At 44.1% G+C, this 19,819-nt stretch overlaps 1 protein-coding gene across 2 annotated transcripts in view; it reads left to right on the top strand.

The window, feature by feature from the left end:
- LOC115103729 (rab11 family-interacting protein 4A-like) overlaps nucleotides 1–19,819 on the top strand; it is an 85,933-nt gene that overhangs the window by 2,820 nt on the left and 63,294 nt on the right. For both annotated transcript variants that reach the window (XM_065006230.1, XM_065006231.1), the window contains exons 2-3: nucleotides 1,215–1,302; nucleotides 4,722–4,807. In XM_065006230.1, coding sequence (XP_064862302.1) covers nucleotides 1,215–1,302; nucleotides 4,722–4,807 — 174 coding nt within the window. The remainder of the gene's footprint in view (nucleotides 1–1,214; nucleotides 1,303–4,721; nucleotides 4,808–19,819) is intronic.

Here is a 19,819-nt window from a genome sequence, read left to right as displayed (position 1 = left end):
AAAGGCTTTATGAATACATTTGATTTGAGTTACGCACACAGAACATGATGCAGATGAGATTAAACCTGTCTGGACCTCTCAGTGTCCCACTGGCCACACATTACCTCAACATCATCCTTTCACTGCTCCCATATTCTGACCTATCCTGTCCACTCCCTCTATCCACACACTCACAGTCACACTGACCCCCTCCTCCTCCTAATCCAGCAGAACTGAGTTTAATCTACTAAAAACTCAGACTCACTGGTCCAAATTATCCAACGCAATGACCTTAATTTCACCCAGTATTTTCCTGTTGACCCAGTTGCCGTGCCGACAGTAACTAGGGTGTTGGAGCCGTGACCGTCCAGTGTGTGTTTTGACTGACAGCTGGCTTACACGGTGAGGGATGGTGATGCACAGCTGTATAGCAGAGGTTGGACAGATGGGAGAGAGGACCCATCGTATGTGTGTGGTCTGTCGAAGAACTGCCTTCCACCACATTCTCAGACACACTCACACAAATGTATGAACACACGCGCGCACACGCACACGCACACACACACACACACACACACACACACACACACACACACACACACACACAATCTCTCTGGTATCCACACAGTCATTCTCAGTCACTAGCAGGTCTCTATCTCCAGCATTTACAATTTCATGACACCGTTGTACCAGCCCCAGTCTAAAAGTAGGAGTTGAAAGAGCTGCAGGCAGCATCTAAAGTGCATTAAATGCATAATTGAGGAGCACAGTACAGTACCTCTGTGTATCTGCCCCAGCCCACATGAAAGATGTGGATGTGGGTTGATGGTGGGAGCGACATGTATTGGTTGGTTGCAGCGGTGTTGTACAACATGCATATGCCTGTTGAGTGAGATCCTCTATGTCTAAAGAGCCATACTTTTGCTCTAGGTCATAACAACATGAGGTGTGTTGTAGTGACTCAGTAGTGATTCAGAGAGGGACTGTTAGAACAGGTGGTGGTGGGAGGCTCACAGCTACAGGTCACACACACACACACACACACACACACTCTCTCTCACTGACAGACAGATAGAGCTGTCAGCAACTTAACATGGAGAATCTGAGTCAGACATTAAAAGATTGTTGACAATTTCATCTGTAGGTTTGCATAGATTCTCTTTGTATTGTATGAAGCCGAACCCATGACTCATTATTTTGTTCAACCCTTTTGTTGCCTGTCCCATGGTCTCCAGGTGAAGAAGTTGGCCAAATGCTTGGACCCCAATGCTCAGGGCAGGATCAACTTCAAGGAATTCTGCCATGGAGTGCTGGCTATCAAAGGTAGGATTGAGAGGCATGCACAGGGAGCCAACCATCGGCAACTGCATAATTCAGTTTTACTGGTGTGTGCGTGTGTCTGCTTGCGTGTGTGTCATGCATACATGCATGTGGTGTCTTCCCACTGAGGCAGAAGAGCATCATTCAGCAACACTATTCTGCCGTTACCCTCCTACTCAGGTTATAGATGCTGGGACTGAAGAGGCTGGGTAACTCCTACTGCCTAGTTACCAAATAGTTACCATGGAGGAGAGTCGAGTCACATGTTCATACATACGCAGCCTACCTACAAAATGGTCAAACAATATTGTACTCTTTTTCATAAGAAAGTAGTCTAGCTCAACCCCCCAGAATATGTTTTTTTCTGAGAGAGCCAATCAAAGCTCGGCTTGAATATTGCATTTACAACAGCCTCCTGTCCAGACAGTGTGTCAGCTCTCCCTCCCTGACTACGTGAGTCTCTTCAGCCAGGCTAAAGAAAGAGTGCATCAGCATCAGAAAGTGAAGGTGGAGAGACATAAAGGATGCTGGAGAGTTAGTGTCAATCAAAAGTGAAGCCCTACAATTTAGAGAATAAAAAGTCTGCTTTGGGCTATGTGAGTCATTCATTGACATTATGATAATCCTGCCCATGATTGAATCTTAACATCTTCACTATGGTCAGTTTGTTTTTCCCTGCTACACACTCAAGGCTGGTTTCTGCCAACTCATCATAACTGCTCTAACTGACCGACCGGCCTCCTCTTTGGCCTGTCTAGAGAGAGAGAGTCCCTGTAAACCAGGTCAGTTTGTTTTTCCCTGCTACACACTCAAGACTTGTTTCTGCCAACCAGTACACATGAGTGGACACCAGCCAACCAGTACACATGAGTGGGCACCAGCCAACCAGGACACGTGAGTGGACAAACCAACCAGGACACATGAGTGGACACCAGCCAACCAGTAGACATAAGTGGGGAACTAGCCAACCAGGACACATGAGTGGGGAACTAGCCAACCAGGACACATGAGTGGGGAACCAACCAACCAGGACACATGAGTGGGGCACCAGCCAACCAGGATACATGAGTGGGGAACCAGCCAACCAGGACACATGAGTGGGGAACCAGCCCCGCCAGGACACATGAGTGGGGAACCAGCCAAACAAGACACATGAGTGGACACTAGCCAACCAGGAGACATGAGTGGGGAACTAGCCAACCAGGACACACGAGTGGACACCAGCCAACCAGGACACATGAGTGGGGAACTAGCCAACCAGGACACATGAGTGGACACCAGCCAAACAAGACACATGAGTGGACACCAGCCAAACAAGACACATGAGTGGACACTAGCCAACCAGGAGACATGAGTGGACACCAGCCAACCAGGACACATGAGTGGACACCAGCCAAACAAGACACATGAGTGGACACTAGCCAAACAAGACACATGAGTGGACACTAGCCAACCAGGACACATGAGTGGACACCAGCCAACCAGGACACATGAGTGGACACCAGCCAAACAGGACACATGAGTGGACACCAGCCAACCAGGACACATGAGTGGGGAACTAGCCAACCAGGACACACGAGTGGGGCACCAGCCAACCAGGATACATGAGTGGGGAACCAGCCCCGCCAGGACACATGAGTGGGGAACCAGCCAAACAAGACACATGAGTGGACACTAGCCAACCAGGAGACATGAGTGGGGAACTAGCCAACCAGGACACACGAGTGGACACCAGCCAACCAGGACACATGAGTGGACACCAGCCAAACAGGACACATGAGTGGGGAACTAGCCAACCAGGACACATGAGTGGACACCAGCCAAACAAGACACATGAGTGGACACTAGCCAACCAGGAGACATGAGTGGGGAACTAGCCAACCAGGGCACATGAGTGGACACCAGCCAACCAGGACACATGAGTGGGGAACTAGCCAACCAGGACACACGAGTGGACACCAGCCAACTAGGACACATGTGTGGGGAACTAACCAACCAGGACACATGAGTGGGGCACCAGCCAACCAGGACACATGAGTGGGGAACCAACCAACCAGGACACATGAGTGGGGCACCAGCCAACCAGGACACATGAGTGGGGAACCAACCAACCAGGACACATGAGTGGGGCACCAGCCAACCAGGATACATGAGTGGGGAACCAGCCAACCAGGACACATGAGTGGGGAACCAGCCCCGCCAGGACACATGAGTGGGGAACCAGCCAAACAAGACACATGAGTGGGGAAACAGCCCCGCCAGGACACATGAGTGGGGAACCAGCCCCGCCAGGACACATGAGTGGGGAAACAGCCCCGCCAGGACACATGAGTGGGGAACCAACCAACCAGGACACATGAGTGGGGCACCAGCCAACCAGGACACATGAGTGGGGAACCAACCAACCAGGACACATGAGTGGGGCACCAGCCAACCAGGATACATGAGTGGGGAACCAGCCAACCAGGACACATGAGTGGGGAACCAGCCCCGCCAGGACACATGAGTGGGGAACCAGCCAAACAAGACACATGAGTGGGGAAACAGCCCCGCCAGGACACATGAGTGGGGAACCAGCCCCGCCAGGACACATGAGTGGGGAAACAGCCCCGCCAGGACACATGAGTGGGGAACCAGCCCTGCCAGGACATTGTTGTGTATTGCTGGGGCCAGACACGTTAACGGCTAACATCTAACACTCATAGAGCTCCATTGTAATTTATTGACAGCAGGTGTGCATGCTTAGCAGTGACCTGCCTCTACTCTGGTCCCAGCCCAGCCACTGCAGCCAGGGGCTAAATCCACAACCTACAGATGGTGCAGTGACGCTAAGGCAGGGTATGGGCACAGGGAGTTTGCCTTGTTAATACGGTGCATGCGTGGTGTCATGTCAGGTGCAGATTAACCACAGATGATGGACTGAAGGCTCTGTTTTAGTCAGATTAAACTGCTACTAGTCCACTCCCACTCTTAAGTTAAAGCTGAGCCCTCATGTCTCACTCTTACAAAGCCGAAGACTGCGTTTCTAACCTACTCCCAACCAATGATTAATTCATACCAACGCACTCCTTCATCCCCCCGTGTCACTATTGGCTCGCTGTCTGTGTGAATATGTGTGTGTTGAATTATAGATAGGAGAAAAGTAAATACACGTGCAGAAGTGCACGTTTCCTAAATACTTACAGGGAATGGATTGTGAGCTCAACTAGTCTACCTCATGTAACTGTGGCAGTTGTTTTCTGTCTTGATGTCTCATTACTTTATGCTAATATAATGGCTAACAAGAACAACAAGGTCTCACGTCAAGGATTTCATTTGATGGAAAGAAAAGCGACCCAGGGATGGAGAGACAGTGGGAGTTAAAGAATGCCATGTTATTCTATACAGTATGTATAGAACACCTTCTCCCGTCTCTCTTTCAGGCTGTGAGGGGATCCTGAAGACCACACTGGGAGCTCGCAGTATCACACGGCGTCCCTATGAGACCGACAACGGTTACTACTACCAGGTACATAATGTGTGTGTGTGTGCCCTTCGCCAGGCCAGCCTCTATAGTTGTACACCCCTATTTTCAGTCAAAAGTTACGTGAAACCCTCAAACTATGTTGTTTTCTTGTAACATGGGAGCTTTGACTTTCTAAGCCCTTCATCCCAAATCAAACCCATAATGTGGTTACATTTTTACACGGTCTTTTCTCTCTCTGTGCGGTGGATAAACCTAGATTAATGTCAGCACGTGAATCCGGACATAAACTCTAGCCAGAGTCAAGGCAAACTCTCACACAATGGATTAACAGGGGATGTCTGCTTCACAAATGCCATCCTATTCCTTAGTGCAGTACTTTTGAGCAGAGCTCTATGGGCCTTGGTCAAAAGTAGTGCTCTATAAAAGGGAGTAGGATATAATTTGGGACGCTGTCAAGGTTTATACACTGAGTATACAAAACAATCCAGGTGAAAGCTCTGATCCCTTATTGATGCCACTTGTTAAATCCCCTTCAATCAGTGTAGAAGGATTTTTAAGCCTTGAGACATTTGAGATGTGGATTGTGTATGTGTGCCATTCAGAGGGCAAGACAAAAAAATGTAAGTGCCTTTGAATTGGGTATGGTAGTAGGTGCCAGGCACACTGGTTTAAGTGTGTCAAGAACTGCAACGCTGCTGGGTTTTTCACACTCAACAGTTTCCCCTGTGTATCAAGAATGGATCCACCACCCAAAGGACATCCAACCAACTTGTGTCAGCTTGAGTGTCTTCTCTTTTTCATCCACAAGGAGGCAGTGGTCAACAGCAAAAGCTAATACAAAAGAACTGAAATTTTCACACAGTGAAAATACAGTCAGTGCTTCTCAGGCATCACATCAAATATAGTTGCACCATACCTTTACAAATGTATGTCTTTGCCAACATTACTTATTTAGATTTTATTGTAGGCCTAGTAGTTTACTTCCAAGTTAAATTTCAGTACAGTTTTTCAGCGTAAGTACCTCATGTGACCAGAGGGTGGCGTACTTATCCATTCCATTGCCAAAGAGTAGTCACAGTAGCTGGCCCAGATTCTCCCCAGCCCAGCCCCATTCTGTAGACATGGCCTTTGTTTCACAGCTTCTCTCTCATTTAAGGTCAGTAAACTAAGATAATTGGCTTATTATGTCATGAGTGGTGTACAGTCTATAACATTGTTTCCAAGAGATGCCCCCAAAGGTTTCACCACACTGGAGCAGACCTGGGTTCAAATATTATTTAAAATAATTTCCATCTGGCACTCTAGGCAGGCTAGAGTAAATGCTCAATGTATTTGAACCCAGGTCTCCACTGGAGAGGAGGATCCCCATATTAGGTGTTACAGTATGTGTCATTGTAATGTCCCACTCTCCGGGTCATCTCTGGGGAAACAAGATATAGTGTGGTAACGCTTTCTACCACAACACTAGGCCAGGGGTCTCTCTTTTTATGTAAGCAATGTTAATGCCCATGGTTTAATGTCAGTAGGTATTAACTAATGAATGTTTTGCTTTTCTGTTTACTCACATCTTGATATGGCATCAGTGTTACACAGTTACAGAGTAGTACTTTCACTCCATTTCTGAGAGTTACAGGATAAAGGATAGGATAAAGACATACATCTTTTGTATTTTATTATGTCTGTGTATCCTTTTATGTAAGCCCTCTCTGTGAGTACCCAGATTGAGAGCGTTTTTCTTCCAAGGCTTCCTCTGCAAATGCCATGTCATTATCCACATGGAGAAATATACAGTATATATATATATATGCTCTTGAAATATATACAAAGCGGGTAATTTAATACATTTCCGTCTCCTGCCATCAATAGCTTTTGTAAAGTGACTCTGACATTACAAAATGCCTCTCTCTCCTTCACTGGAAATGTCATTGAACAAAGGTAGTCTCATTCACAAGGCAATGGAACTGTATGACCCTGGTGGTATATGTAGTAGTTCAACTGAAGTTGACTGAATTCTCCCAAACAGTTGAAGCTATAAATCCATCACACACAAACACACACACAGAGGCTATAGTGTCTGGTTGATTTACAGCTGACCTGATACATGTGAATAGTTTGTTGTTCGTACCATGTTCCAAAGAGAAAATGTCATCACCATGGTCATGGGTGGAATGGTTACGGGGCCCAACTTATAGAGTTCCCTTACTACCCTACACTCAATGTAGGTGTGTATGTGTGTGTAAATGTGTGTATGTGTGAGTTGGCCTGGTCCTAGATAAAGATGGTTCCAGTTCCAGGGGCTGACTTGCGGCCAACTGTCAGATGGTCATTGTCAGGACCCGGTTACGAACCCGGGTCTCCGGAGTGAAAAACAGTCACTTAACCAACTGAGCCACGAATAGTCGGCAGAACCCAGAAGATGAGGCAGACACAGCAGTACTTGAGACGGTGTATTTAATGTAGTAAAAAGTGAAGTCCTTTAGGAACACATGTAACTCCACAACCTCAAAAGGAATTCCACAAGAACAAAGGTAATCCTCCAAGACAAAAAAGGTAAATCCACAAGGTGGTAGGTATAGCACAAAAAGCCTCAAAAGATACTCAAAAATAAATAAACAAGAACAAAAAACAGAATTCCACAAGAGCGTCCACCGGGATCAACAAGAGTTAACAGAATACTAGGGCTGGGTGCTAACATACAAACACAGAGCAAAGGACTGAGGAAAACAAAGGGTTTAAATACAATCAGGGGAAACGAGGCACAGGTGCAAATAATAATGGGGATCAAGGGAAAACAAAAGGTCAAAAGGCACAATGGGGGCATCTAGTGACCAAAAACCGGAACAACCCTGGCCAAATCCTGACAGTCATGTATAATTTGATCACGTTCACGTCTCCCTCCTCTAGTGTCTACTCAATCTGTTACACTAGATGCTGGGAGATGTTTGGTGTCTCATACCTGGTATAGGCACAGGTAGTTGTGGTGAACAGGGACTCTACCTGTAGCTGAACGTATATACATTCGCAGGACAAGTTTGGAACTATTTGTAAGTACATTGTGAATAGCTTTTCTCTTGACGAGCAAGATAGTGTACATTGTTTTTGTATTGATGTTTTGGGGGTTAGTTTGGGTAGGAGAGTGTAGTTTTCTGGGACAGTGGGGTTGTTATCCAGTGTTCCAAGCTGAGCTCTGGACTAAAGAGGTTTGCGGAGGGAAAACTTGGTTGCCATTGTGAGGAGACAGAATCCCTGTGCTCCAGTGCAGCCTCTAGAGAGAAACTAAGAGAGAGAGAGATAGGAGGAGGAGAAGTGTGTCATCCACCTCATTAGTGTAAGAGGAGGTACACAGGATTTATTAGCCTGTTCACTCAAATGGATACTGTGCTGAGCGAGTGCACACACGCACGCACGCACGCACGCACGCACACACACACACACACACACACACACACACACACACACACACACACACACACACACACACAGGGGGAAGGCTGGGGGAATTTGTTTTGGCAGGTAACAGAGACAGATGAAGCTGGTGCGCTGAGCATTGCAGGGGAGGAGAGAGTGATAAAGACTGTGTGTGTGTGTGTGTGTGTGTGTGTGTGTGTGTGTGTGTGTGTGTGTGTGTGTGTGATGAGAGCTTGGTCTAGATGTGCAGCAGGGAGGTAGGGGTAGAGAGATAGCAGATCAGGGGGAAAGCAGGCTCCTGTAATTGACAAGCCTGGTTTACACAATCAGGTCAGAGCAAAAAGAGTGGGACCCCCTACACAGTGGCACTAGCAGGGTAACAACAACAGAGTCATATCTACCACCACTCCTTTTGAAGTTTAAAACTGCCACTGGTATATAGGAGTTAGTACAATGTTGCGTATCGTACCCACATAGCATCGCATATCAGACATTTCTACACTATTAGACGTCAGAGTTTATGATGTAGCTCTATGTGTCTGGTCATTCCGGGTCATCCGTGTCAGTATGGATTGCACATGTCATTGTCTCTTTGCAATAGCTCAAAATAAGCCAATCTAATTGCCGAAAATGGCTAATAAAGTGAACAGTTCAAGGAACCGTAAACTTTACTGACGCATAGGGAGTAGGGACTGAGCTTGTTGGTGTTTTAAAGAGTCAACTGTGTTCTGAGGGCATGATTGGTTCTTAAAACATGGACAAACTGGAAACTTAGACCCCCCAGAGACCCACTTCAGCCCCCCAAAAGAATCCCCTCCACACCCCTCTTACTGGTACTGATTCTGAGCCACACTGAGCTGAGATATCCCTCTCTGCCTTAAGACGCTTGTCCTCATTAGGACTGCATGGATTCCACTGACATTCCACCAGTGCAATTAGCATGCCAAAAGATTAGCAATGAATTCCACTTTGGAATTATCATGCTAGCAGATTAGCATGCAACTCAATGGATTGAGTATTTTTACTTGAATAGGTATGCAAGGATATGTGGTGGTTGCAGGGTTGGTTAGACTACTTTCTAAATGTAATCCTTTACAGTTGCTAGTTACTTGTCCAACATTATAATCAGTAATGTAACTTGGATTACCCTAACTCAGTAATGTAATCGGATTATTTTCGGTTACTTTTAGATTACTTTCCCATTACAGTTTTCAATTGCTAAAACACAATTTCTGAAACCTTGCTCCATTTCCTGAAAACATTAAACACAAAACCTCATCTCTTCAAGCACTATTTACATAACCTCTGACTCCTCTCGCAAAATGAAACATTCGCCTCAAAATAGTTTTACCTGTGTTCAAAATCAAACACTGCTCTCAAATCATAAGCAAAGTGAGCAAAATGATATACACTCTCAAGCAGTCAGTAAACAATCCCCCGAAAAATAGATAACACATTGTTCAAAACATACAATTCTCAGGAAGAAGTACATTTTTTATCTAAAAAAAATATTCATATTTTTCCGGCATTGTTTTTGATGAACGAAAACATGTTTTATCATAGTAGCTCAAAATTGATCAGAAATTACTACTCTGCTTTGCTTTTTGCAATTTTGTTTTTTGTTCTTCCTCCTTGTACCCCTATTTTTACAGTACTGTACCCTGCATCTCACAAACTTGTCCTTTGTCTCTGTGATACTGTAATTCTTGTTCTTTGTTGATATGAACCTACAACCAGTCAAAATCTATTGAGCAGTCAGTACTGTTAATAAATGGAAAGCACAATGTTCAGGGCCATACAATTTGTCCATTGTACAGTATACAGCCTACAATGCACTGTACTACAGTATACAATACTAAAAGGGACAAAAATCAAAGGAGTAAACGTGATCAATGTGCTTCTTCTTGTCTTTGGGCTGGGTCAGACCAGAGCACTTCATTGACATCACAAGCAATATTGTCCCTCCTGAAGCAACGGGGGAAGAAGCCTCTTGTGTGCCGTATCCAGCCCTGACATGATTCCTCACCTATATCACCACAGGCTAAATCCATGGCTTGCAGCAGGTTTACTCTGGCGTAGGGTTGTCTATCATACACTTTCCATCTCCAAGAGGAGAAAACCTCCTCAATTGGATTCAGGAAAGGCGAGTATGGAGGGAGGTACAAGTTCATATACTGCCCATTGATGTTAAACCATTCCCTTACCTGAGCAGCTCGGTGGAAACTGACATTGTCCCACACTATCACATAGGTGGGAATGGGATTCTCATTTGGCTCTTGAACCTGCTGCTAAAATAAAATATCTCTTAGATTGGTAATAAATCTTAGAAGGTGCTGGGTGTTATATGGCCCGAGTGTAACATGGTGATGTAGAACACCATGGTTGCTGATAGCAGCACAGATTGTGACATTGCCACCTCGTTGACCAGGGACTTCAACAATGGCCCGCCGTCCAATTATGTTTCGGCCTCTCCTTCTCCTCTTTGTTAGATTGAAGCCTGCTTCATCGACAAAGATGAACTCATGGGGTCTGTCCAAGGATTCCAAGTCAAATATTGTCTGTGTAGAAATACAATATACTGTATGTAGGATTTTATAAGTCGTACAGAGACAGTGCTATACTGTAGAGTACAATTAGGCTTCTGATTAACATACATTGTATGTACTGAAGAGTAATGTCATTCACATAGTATGTGTTAGTGCTGTAGACAATCTGGATTACAGTAAATGTTTCTGAATGTACACTTACTTGCACATACTGAGCTCGCAGTTCTTTCAACCTTGGTGAGTTGCGCTCAAAAGGTACTCTGTATACTTGTTTCAATCGCATCCTATTACGATGGAGGACACGGTCAATTGTGGAAATGCTCACACTGTCGATTCCCTGGAAGTGTGTGTTGTCCTGTATCACTCGTTCCTGGATTTCTCTGAGTCGTATTGCATTATCTTGAAGGACCATGCCAACTATAACGGCCTCTTGCTCCCGAGTGAATATACCTGTCCTTCCACCTGCATGTGGCAGCCTTGCAATTCTACAAAAAGTAGTTGTGCAGTTACAAAACATATTCATGCAGTACAATACATACAGTGATTAACTTTACAAATGTCTATTGAAACAGCTGCATATAGTGTAGTACAGTAAATTTGCAATTACAAAAATACAGTAGTATACTGTACCTGTTCTCTTCTCTGAATGTCCTTACTATGGTGGACACAGGAAATCGGCTCAAATTGGGTTGCACTCTAAGTCCTGCTTCCCTCATTGTCAGTCTATGGACAAGAACATGGTCTTTAACTGTTGCTCGAATTTCATCAGATATTTCCACTCTTTGTCTTCCTCTTCGTCCTCCTCTTTCTTGCCCTCCTCTTCCGCCTCGTCGCCCAGCTCGCATACGCACTCGTCCTCGTCCTCTCACATTGTTTCTTCTATCCATTCTCAGACTTTCTCCTTCCCACCTTCAACAACCTGTTTGCTCTCTGAACTGGCTTATATTGGTTGTGTCACATCATTTGAAACAGGTTAAATCAATTTTGAGTGGTTGTGTTCAATCAATGACATGTCTTCTCTATTTGTATTTGATTGTTGCCACTTGTGTTTACCAGTATGGATGACATGTGCATTAGAGTACAGAATGTGTTTTGAGAATGAGAATGTGTTTAGAGTTTTGCTGAAAAGTCTTAAGGGAGATCTGCAAATTGTGTTTTACCATGTGAAATGGTTTAAGGTATTGACAACAGACTGCATAATTAGCTAAATGAGTCCAGGCAACTGAGAACTTTGTTCAGCCAATGGGTTTTAGTGTTTTAGCAATTGAGAAAAACTGTAAGAGGCGAAGGTTAGTATCTGGCACAGCCACAAAGTAATACAACCCTAACCTTAAACACACTGGTAACCCTAATGCCTAGCTCTAACCTTAAATAAGACCAAAAAGCTCATTTATGTTTTCATACATTTTTATCATATAGACAATTTTTACTTTGCATCTGGCCCATCTAGCAGAAATCGCACAGTTCTGCCTCAATGACAAAACTAATCCCAATAAATGTCTACCTGCTTAAGAGACATTAGAACAATGTATATTACCATTTGAAAGACATATATTGCAGGATAAATCTATGTTAGAGTTGACATACTTTTATATATATAGTGTATGTTGACACCACTTAAAATTAGTGGATTTGGCTATTTCAGCCACACTCGTTGCTGACAGGTGTATAAAATCGAGCACACAGCCGTGTAATCTCCATAGACAAACATTGGCAGTAGTATGGCCTTACTGAAGAGCTCAGTGACTTTCAATGTTTGTCGGGAGCTTCATGAAATGGGTTTCCATGGCCGAGCAGCTGCACACAAGCCTACAATCACCTTCCGCAATGCCAAGCATCGGCTGGAATGGTGTAAAGCTCGCTGCCATTGGACTCTGAAGCAATGGAAATGCATTATTTGGAGTATTGAATCACGCCTCACCATCTGGCAGTCCAATGGACAAATCTGGGTTTGGTGGATGCCCGGAACATTTTGGTGGAGGAGAAATAATGATCTGGGGCTGTTTTTCATGGTTCGGGCTAGGACCCTTAGTTCCAGACAATAGCCCCTTGCACTAAACAAGGTCCATATAGACATGGTTAGTTGAGATCAGTGTGGAAGAACAATAATCTATCTTTTCAATTAAAACAACAATGGAGTCTGTCAGATTTCCAGTCATTCCAATTAATGTAATACCCCTTGATCTTCAGGAATAGGGCTTGGAAATAGTGAAATATAGATTAGCCAAATTGTTTTACCTGAGCACAACCCAGAAACCAAGGACTAATTAGCCTAATTGGTTTTTGATATTTTTTGTCAAAAAGGAGTTAAAAAATAAATGTTGCTCTCGGAATGGCATGCTTTGAGCACTACTGAATAATTGTCCATGAAGAAAATAAAAACCCCACTCGTGGTCTTCTTAAATCAAACTCCTTTTTCACAGTATTGAGCACAACCTTTTATTCCATAGGCTGGGATCCGCACCATGCAGCTGTTGCAAAAGCGCACTTTTCACTGGCTGTCCACTGGGTCTTATTCATTACTCTGATTCTGTTGCAAAACGTTTCTTAAACAGAAGGAAACAGAATGAAATAGTGAGGACCTACCAGAATTTGTTCAATAGAAACTCTCTTTTTGCTTCCGGTTGGTTCTCAATCGCTAAACAGTTTCCGACAGCAGTCGCACCATTGGTAGACATATCTTGGACTGTAGCCTTCAAAAGCCTATTTCTGCTATTTTCCCGGGATCCTTCAAATGCGTTTGGTGTGTCATCATAGGGGTCTCTGATTTGTGATCGAACTCGCTCAGGCGGAACAAACTAAAACTTTTTTCAATGCTGATTTGAATGCCATTGAGAAAGCAGAAAGGTGTCAAAAAAGGTTTCGCAAGCATCCTAGAAATAATCATCTAGTTTTTCAGTAAGTATCTGTAATCGGGTTACAATATTTTTGCTGGTAACGTAATGGATTACAGTCACAGTTTGTTTGTAATCCGTTACTCCCCAACCCTGGGTGGCTGTAGGCTCACTAAAACAGTGACTATTGACTCAATTGGCGGCTCGTAAATCTTCAATGTAGCTTGTACTGCAAGACTCTGCCACATACAATATGAGTTACCACAGACTTATATTGTAGGCTACATTCATTGTGATGGTTCACAGAGAAGTTTAAGAGACAGTTAACTTTTCTTGTTCTGCTGCCGACAGGCCAGGCAATTCATCAGGGTTTACTCATCTTAATCTCCTGTCCCTGTCGAACTCATCTAGTCTCTCTATTCTCTTAATTTAGTTCAAATCTTTTTCATAACTTTACGTATTTTCTCTCCATTCCCGGAGCACCAGGCAAGCTTCGTGATTCAACATCAGAGCAGAACAGTGTGTGAGGGAGCTCCAAAACCAGCTCTGAAATTCACTGTGTAATCTTGCCCCCCTCCTCGCTCTTTCCTCTCTCCCGCTCTCTGTTCTTTCATTCTCTTGCACCATCTCTCCCGTGTGCTTTTACATCCACTCTCGGTTGGTTGGTCGGTCCGTCTCTCTCTCTCTCTCTCTCTCTCTCTCTCTTTCTCTTTCTCTCTCGCTCTCCTTGCTTCGTGCTTTCTCTCTCACCCTTTTCCTCTCTCTTTCTATCTCTCTCTCTCTAGCTCTCTCACACTCTCGCCTCTCTCTCTTTTTCTCATCCCTCTATCCACATTAGCATTTCAAATGAGAATCGAGGGAGGACTGTGCCCCATCAGCCACTGCATTCATTTCATGCTCGGATTTAAGAAGACAGAGAGAGAGAGAGACAGAGAGAGAGGATAAATAAAGCGTTATGGAGAGAAGGAGCAGTAGAAATAGAGAGAGAGAGACATACAGAGAGAGAGAAAAAGACAGAGAGAAAAGGGAGAGAGAGAGAAGGGATATTTACTGTGTGGGCACTGCTGGAGCATACTGTGAAGGAGACGTGGGGAGGTGGAACCGTATTGAGAATACTGTGCTGCAGACTTATGGCTTGTCACTTATGGCTTGCCGTAGAGATCCTATTAGTCATCTCAATGATAATAGCTTTTATGGGTCTATAGTTCTTCAGAATTGTGCAGTCCATGGAATAACTCAAGCAATGGTCTTCTTCTGTCTGCATATAGATGGTTAAAGGTAACCTTTAAAGAGGTTGATGTTAAGTCACTGTAACCATATGCAGTACCAGTTATTGCCTAAGCTAGTTTGGACTGGACTGACTAGCAGCACACATCACTCACCCTGCTATCACAGCCCACACATACAATGTCACTCACCCTGCTATCACAGCCCACATATACCACATCACTCATACTGCTATCACAGCACACACATACCACATCACTCACCCTGCTATCACAGCCCACACATACCATATCACTTATACTGCTATCACAGCCCACACATACCACATCACTCACCCTGCTATCACAGCCCACACATACCACATCACTCACGCTGCTATCACAGTCCACACATACCCCATCACTCACCCTGCTGTCACAGCCCACACATACCATATCACTCATACTGCTATCACAGCCCACACATACCACATCACTCACCCTGCTATCACAGCCCACACATAGCACATCACTCACCCTGCTATCACAGCCCACACATACCACATCACTCACCCTGCTATCACAGCCCACACATACCATATCACTCATACTGCTATCACAGCCCACACATACCACATCACTCACCCTGCTATCACAGCCAACACATTCCACATCACTCACCCTGCTATCACAGCCCACACATACCACATCACTCACACTGCTATCATAGCCCATACATACCACATCACTCACCCTGCTATCACAGCCCACACATACCCCATCACTCACACTGTTATCACAGCCCATAAATACTGATGATCAGCAAAGGTAGTGTACTTTATAGAGAATAGGATGCAATTTGGGACTGAACCATAGTGCATTATTATAGGAATAGGATGCCATTTGGGACTGAACCATAGTGCATTATATAGGAGTAGGGTGGCATTTGGGACTTACCCTGAAATCGCTCTCTGATGGATGGAGAGGTAATTGCTAGTCAAAGGTATTGATCCACGATGTCTGGCTGGCATGCAGCCTAATGGAAGGTGAAGGGACATGGCATAGCTTGTAGTGTTGTGATTTATCTAATGAGGGGTGTGCAGCATTAGGCTAGCTGAAGGAAATGGGCTGGTATCTGTTGACACTTTTATTTTATTACATGCTACATTAAAGCCTTCTTTTAAGAGAGGAATTCTATTATATTCAAGGCAGCCATATAATATTGAAATATTCTCCCACATATTGTCTTTGAGTTTGTCTTTGACTGTGAGAGATGGATTCAATTCAGCGATACATTTCTTCACAGCACTTCACTATACTTGCTCCCAGTAGTTTTAACCTTGTGTGTGTTAATCCAAAACAGATGTTACCACACCATACCTTAATCCTCTACTTGGGAGGGATACTGTAAGATGATCTCATTGGGGTTTTGGTGGGGTTAGGGTTAGTGTATTACAATTTATAAGCAGAGTGCAATACACGGTCCCAACAAAATACCACACACCGCTGTCACTATGGGTTTTTAAATGGTGGCTTGCATCTTTTGAGCTGTAACTCATTACACTTGAAAACCATAAGTTCCTAGATGACAGACATCCTCCACTATTCTAATGTGATGTGATAAAACATTATGACAAGCTGTGGTTTAAAGTGAAGATTCACTGTTTGTGACAACCAAGACTGTGTCGTTCCTGTGACATGGTAATTACATGGTGCGCTCTGTCATGATAGATGTCTGAATGATATACTGTATATTCCAAAGGGAGAACTGTAGTGAGTTTTCAATGATTCACAAAAGCTAACACAATGCAATGGAATTGGACTGCCAACAGAAGACAAAGGAGTCAATCAACAATGTCCAATACCATATACACTCTTAGAAAAAAGCGATTCCAAGAGGGTTCCCATAGGATAACCCTTTTTGGTTCTAGGTAGGTTCTACATGGAACCCAAAAGTATTCTACCTGAAACAAAAAGGACCGAAACCTGGACCAAAAGGGTTCTACCTAGATCCAAAAAAGGGTTCTTCAAAGGCTTCTCCTATAGTAACAGCTGAAGAACCCTTTTAGGCTCTCGAGAGCATATTTTTTTTGTGTACTATAACTAGGGCCAAGTATTTTCTTTGAAAAGATTACGTGGTCAGGAATAACTCCTGGCCCATACAGTATAACCCTTCTTTATCTGACTATACAATCACTGTACTGTATTGTACTTGGTCATATGATAACACCACCCTATATGTTAACTAATTGATCCATAAGTGCCTTTACTTTATTTCCTCAACGGGGATTTCAAGATGACTCTCCTTTGATAAATCGCCGGCCACATTCCCTTGGCGTGATGTATGGAGCATTGTTAAACATTTAAATCCTCTACTAGTACCACAGCCTGCAGTATGTACACATCATTGATACTGAAGGGGTCCAGCTATTTGTATTCTGTGCATTCTGTGAGGGGGATTGAGAGATAGGCAGAGGCAGAGGGAGAGAGAGAGATAAGCAGCAGCGCTCTGTAACTAATATATTAATGGGAGCAGCGTCTTGCCTCTGGCCCTCATAGGAACCCATTAATATACACTAAGTGATGGTATGAGAAAACACCTTTCTATCAGTCTGTCACTCTGTTTCTGTACAGAATACAAGAGGCTGTATGTATTAAGTGTTGAAGTGCTAATTTAGGATCCATTTAGCCTTTTAGATCACAATGAGTAAGGTTACATGAACAGGGGGGACCTGATCCTAGATCAGCACTGACCAGGATCAAAGATAAGCGCTCAAAATAAAACCATATTGCTGAATTGCAGCTCTGGATCCACTCTTGCCAAGCCATGTATGAAAATATCGATGGTATCAATAGTGAATGCTGCTGATCTATCATGTGTTCAGTACAGTACATCACCCTCATGCTTGGTTGTACTTTTAGTGGAGGCATTTTAGACAGCTTAAAGTTTGAAAGTTGAAAATCAAAATGAGGATGGAGAGAATATGGGGGTGAGATACAGAGAGAGAGAGCGAGAGAGAGAGATGAAGTGATGACCAGCTTGAAAAGCAGATGGATGGATGGAATAACAATTCTCAGTTGAAGAGATTGAAGAGGAGGTAGACTGCTTATCCTCCACTGGCTTTGGCATGATGATGTTGTGACTGGTTATGGTCCATAGACGTCCAGCTGAGAGCAGCAGTCACCAGTCTGGATGGTGGTACTGTAGACAGCCCAGCTCAGCCAATTATTTATAAATACACTAGAGGACTGATAAGGGGGCGCTCCCCTCCGTTTTGGCACGCGCCTCCACAGCGCCCTCACCATTGTAAACAATATTTTGGAAGCTATAGAAATGCCACGTTTATTCTATTACACACAGCTTCATGCAAACTTTTTTTTTTTAAATCCTTCAAGTATAGTTTTTTAGAGATGACTAATGTTACTGACCCCACTTCAACAACAAAAATACTTAAATACATGTAATTTTGTCCTTGTCCTTAAGTGTTGGACTCCCAAGAGGCGCAGCGGTCGAAGGAACTGCTAGCTGTATTACTACAGATCATGGTTCGATACCGGGGCTGTGTCGCAGCCGGCCATGACCGGGAGACCCATGAGGTGATGCATAATTGGCCCAGCATCGTCCGGGTTAGGGGAGGGCTTGTCTGGCCGGGATGTCCTTGTCCCATCGTGCTCTAGTGACTCCTGTTTCGGGCCGGGCGCATTCACGCTGACACGGTCACCAGGTGTACAGTGTTTCCTCTGACACATTGTTGGCTTCCGGGTTAAGCGTGCATTGTTTTAAGAAGCAGTGCGGCTTGGCGGGTTTGTTGTTTCGGAGGACACACGGCTCTCGACCTTCGCCTTTCCCGAGTCCGTACGGGAGTTGCAGTGATGGGACAAGACTGTAACTACCAATTGGAAATGACGAAATTGGGGAGAAAAAGGGGAGAACATTTTGAAAAAAATAAAATACATTTAAGAGAAATACTTTAGAATTCCATTCATGCCTATGGAGGACTGCTCCTACTGGGAGTCCCAATATTGCCGACCGGTGGCTTCAAAGACTCTCAATGGCCAATACATAACATCAGCAATCCAGGGTTTATATACATCATTGGCCTCAGCAGTCCCCTCAATAACACCCAAGGACAGAGCAGGCGTCATTAAACAGTACAGTCAGTGGTTAACAAGGAGGACTGCAAATGACCATCGACAGCTCCCTCCTCTTCCTCTCTTTGTTTCTCTCACTAATTCTCTTACGCATTATTCTTACACAATATTATATTTTCTCGATTTCTCTTTCTATCTCTTTCTCCATTTTTCACATGCAATACTGTTTCTCCATTTCTCTCCCGGACTCTTTCTCTCTCTCCTCTATCTCATACACACAGATTAAAGAGTATATACAGATTGCATCTTTGATCTCATTATGTGTAATGATGGTACTGTAATAAGGTTTTACATTCTGCTGTGTTGCCTGATATACAGGGCTCAACATTGGCTTAAAATTACTTCCCCACCTCAGCTAATGTCATTGTGTGTGTGCGTGTATGTGCAGGTGTGTATGTGTGTATGTGCGTGTGTGTGTGCGATATATGTGTTTGATTTATATGTCCTGGGGTAAAGTTTCAATATATATTCAGAACAGAACAACTACACTTTAAAAGTATTGTTTTTATGCAGCATAACTGAGGAGATGCATTGAGTTCTTCAGGCAACACTTATAGCACCATCATAATATAGTAAATAGTACAGTGTTACCATGTTACAGCCTTGAGAATGGAGACGCTGAGTTATACAGGTTGAAATATACATTGGATTTAAAATAAGCAATGGAATGATTCAGGGGAAAATGTGGACACCTCTTCAAATTCGGCTATTCAGCCATACCCGTTGCTGATTGATTTATAAAATCGAGCACACAGTCATGCAATCTCCTTAGAGAAACACTGGCAATAGAATGGCCTGTACTGAAGAGCTCAATGACTTTCAACGTGGCACCGTCATGGAATGCCACCTTTCCAACAAGTCAGTGCCTAAAATTCCTGCCCTGCTAGAGCTGCCCCGGTCAACTGTAAG

The sequence above is a fragment of the Oncorhynchus nerka genome, linkage group LG21, assembly GCF_034236695.1.
Source record: "Oncorhynchus nerka isolate Pitt River linkage group LG21, Oner_Uvic_2.0, whole genome shotgun sequence".
In the NCBI taxonomy this organism is placed as follows: Eukaryota; Metazoa; Chordata; class Actinopteri; order Salmoniformes; family Salmonidae; genus Oncorhynchus; species Oncorhynchus nerka.
Note: the sequence above shows the minus strand (reverse complement) of the source record. Positions and strands in the feature narration are given on the sequence as shown.